We start from the raw sequence: 2,474 nt of genomic DNA, 5'->3' as shown, positions 1-2,474 counted from the left end.
AAAGCTGGGGTGGCTCCCAGGTCTGGTTGTTCTTCGGGCATCATTGGTCACTGGACTTGGCCGGCTGGCTGGACACCTGCTGGTGCACAGGGATGAGATAAGTTTTGCGATTTAAGGGGAGACATTGTTTTTGTCCCGGATGGAGGAAGTTCAGGTGCATGCGGACGCTCTGGGCACTTAAGTCTTAGAGGAAGGTGGTGAACACAGTTGCCTCTTACATCTACACTGGGGCTGATGTGGGCATTTCATGCCTTTGATCGTGGACATTCGGGCACAGTTGGTTGCCTTTTCTAACTTGGATCCTTAGGAAGCATAGTAATACTCCACTGTGGAGAACCAGTCAGAGAGGAGTTCTGGGCCGAGTCTCACCCACAGTGTTGCTGATGTTACAGGGGTGCCTGCTCTGCTGCCAGGAGTCTTGTGTTCACAGTGGGTCAGGGAATCACTCTTGTCCTAGGGCTTCTAGTCTGAATCTGAAAAATATTTCAAGCGTGCTCTTACTTTCTTTAAAATTTGGAATAGACTTCTTTCATGAAAACAAGGAATTTGGTGACACAGATAGAGCTGGCATCTGTAATTCTGCTCAGTGGTAAAATCTAAGATAGTAAATGCCCCAGTATGGGTAGTTTGTTGGGCATAAATTATTCACTTTATCTACACTACTTTATATTGTCTGTATAATACCACTGCTGTGCAGACACCCTCATTGAATCTTCAGGATATTTCATTCAATCTTTTTTTCTCCATCTTTATTGAGGTTTCACTGACAATTTAAAATTGTATATATTTAAGGTATACAGCAGGATGATGTGATATGCACCTGCATCCCCCCACACACATACGTCCTTGACTGTGCCCTGGACTCTAGAGACTAGTGTCAGATGTCCCCCCAGGGGACATTCAAGGACCCACTGGGAAAAGGGTCCTCCCTGTTGGCATTGCCTCAGGCCCTGGAGGTGGGGTGGGCACCTGCACCCGTGGGCAGCCCAGGCCCTCGGTCACCGTGTCTTCCCCACCTCAGAGATCTCGTTCCGCGTGTGGCAGTGTGGCGGCAGCCTGGAGATCATCCCCTGCAGCCGCGTGGGACACGTGTTCAGGAAGCAGCACCCCTACACCTTCCCGGGAGGCAGCGGCACTGTCTTCGCCCGGTAAGTGGCCGAGAGGCCCAGCAAGGCCCTGAGCACGGCTGACCGGCCCCGCACAGGCCTGACTGTGGGCTGTGTGGGAACATGTCCTGCAAGGGGCCGCCCCTCGGGGATGACGGGGCAGCTGTAGGGACTGAGGACAGCGCATCGCACTGTCTGATTCGGGAGCAGGGAGCTCCTGTGGGTTTTAAGCAGCTACTAGACTCCTTTGTTTTGCACTTTAGAAGGGTTCTTCTGGTCCCTGGCCAGAGGATGGCAAGGATGACACCAAGGGGAAATGATGGTGCGGGTGGCAGAGGGCGGGGGCCAGGCAGGCATGTTTACTGATGAACAGGAGAGAGTAAGCGGGGACTCCTTGGTGACACCCACGCTGGCGATCACACACTTGGCTGACGCGGTGCCCCTACAGACACAGGAAGCCTCAGAGTAGGGTGGGCATGCTTAAGGTGGGGGATGACTAGTTTATGTTTCACGTGGCATTTTAAAACCTATGTTAAGTACAGATTGCACAGTGTTCTGTATCGTACAGAAACTAGATTTCTTAGCATAGAGAATATACGTTCAGGGAAACTTTAACAGAAGCCAAATATCATATAATGCTTCTGACCAAATTGCCTTCTCCCAAAAAGTATATCATTTCCCGGATGTTGTCTAAACTTCATTTCTCTTTGTTAGAAACAAAAATATGTTCTTACATGACAACCTCTACAAAATCAAACAGTATTATGTACATTTTCCTCTAGGGCACTCTTCTCAGAAACCTCTTGTAGAGACAGATCAAACACTTCAAATCAAAGCCTGATAGCTACCAGCAAAGCCTGGGGTTTCACAAAACAGTCTTTTAAAATACACAAGACATTGCTTTGTATGCTTTTTTAAAGGGAAAAACCCCACTGCTTTTTAGAAGGCAAGCTTTACCAGTGTATTTTACAGCCCGGGAGTCCTTTCGCTGGAGATATGGGGAGGAAACAACCGTGGTTCAGAACTGGGGGCCGCATGGATCATCAGGCCTTCAGCAAGGCCCTTGCTGCCCACTCTTGGCGGACTCACCTAAAAGATAGGGAGGTGGAATGTGTTAGTTTTGAAGTCCAGTTCTCTTTAATTTCTTCAGTTATGTCACATTCAGGGTATAAGTATTTCACCATCTAAAAGTTGGAACTTGACAACAATAGCTAATATTTATAAAGTGTTTCATATGTGCTAGTCTGTTGGATGCTTTATAAATATTCACATCCTCTCCATGTGTATGAGTATAAGGAGTACATACTCCTCATCAGTTCAGTTGCTCAGTCGTGTCCAACTCTTTGCGATCCCGTGAACCGCAGCACC

The 2,474-nt window shown here is 48.3% G+C and overlaps 1 protein-coding gene across 1 annotated transcript in view; it reads left to right on the top strand.

Annotated features, from left to right (window-relative positions):
• The window catches only part of GALNT2 (polypeptide N-acetylgalactosaminyltransferase 2), a 96,335-nt gene that overhangs the window by 69,087 nt on the left and 24,774 nt on the right, over window positions 1-2,474 (top strand). The window contains exon 11 of the mRNA XM_010839945.1: window positions 1,022-1,148. Within this exon, the coding sequence (XP_010838247.1) occupies window positions 1,022-1,148 (127 nt within the window). The remainder of the gene's footprint in view (window positions 1-1,021; window positions 1,149-2,474) is intronic.

Source organism: Bison bison, unplaced genomic scaffold (genome assembly GCF_000754665.1).
Source record: "Bison bison bison isolate TAMUID 2011002044 unplaced genomic scaffold, Bison_UMD1.0 scf7180017864138, whole genome shotgun sequence".
NCBI classification, from domain to species: Eukaryota; Metazoa; Chordata; class Mammalia; order Artiodactyla; family Bovidae; genus Bison; species Bison bison.
This window is presented reverse-complemented; position numbering and strand designations above follow the sequence as displayed.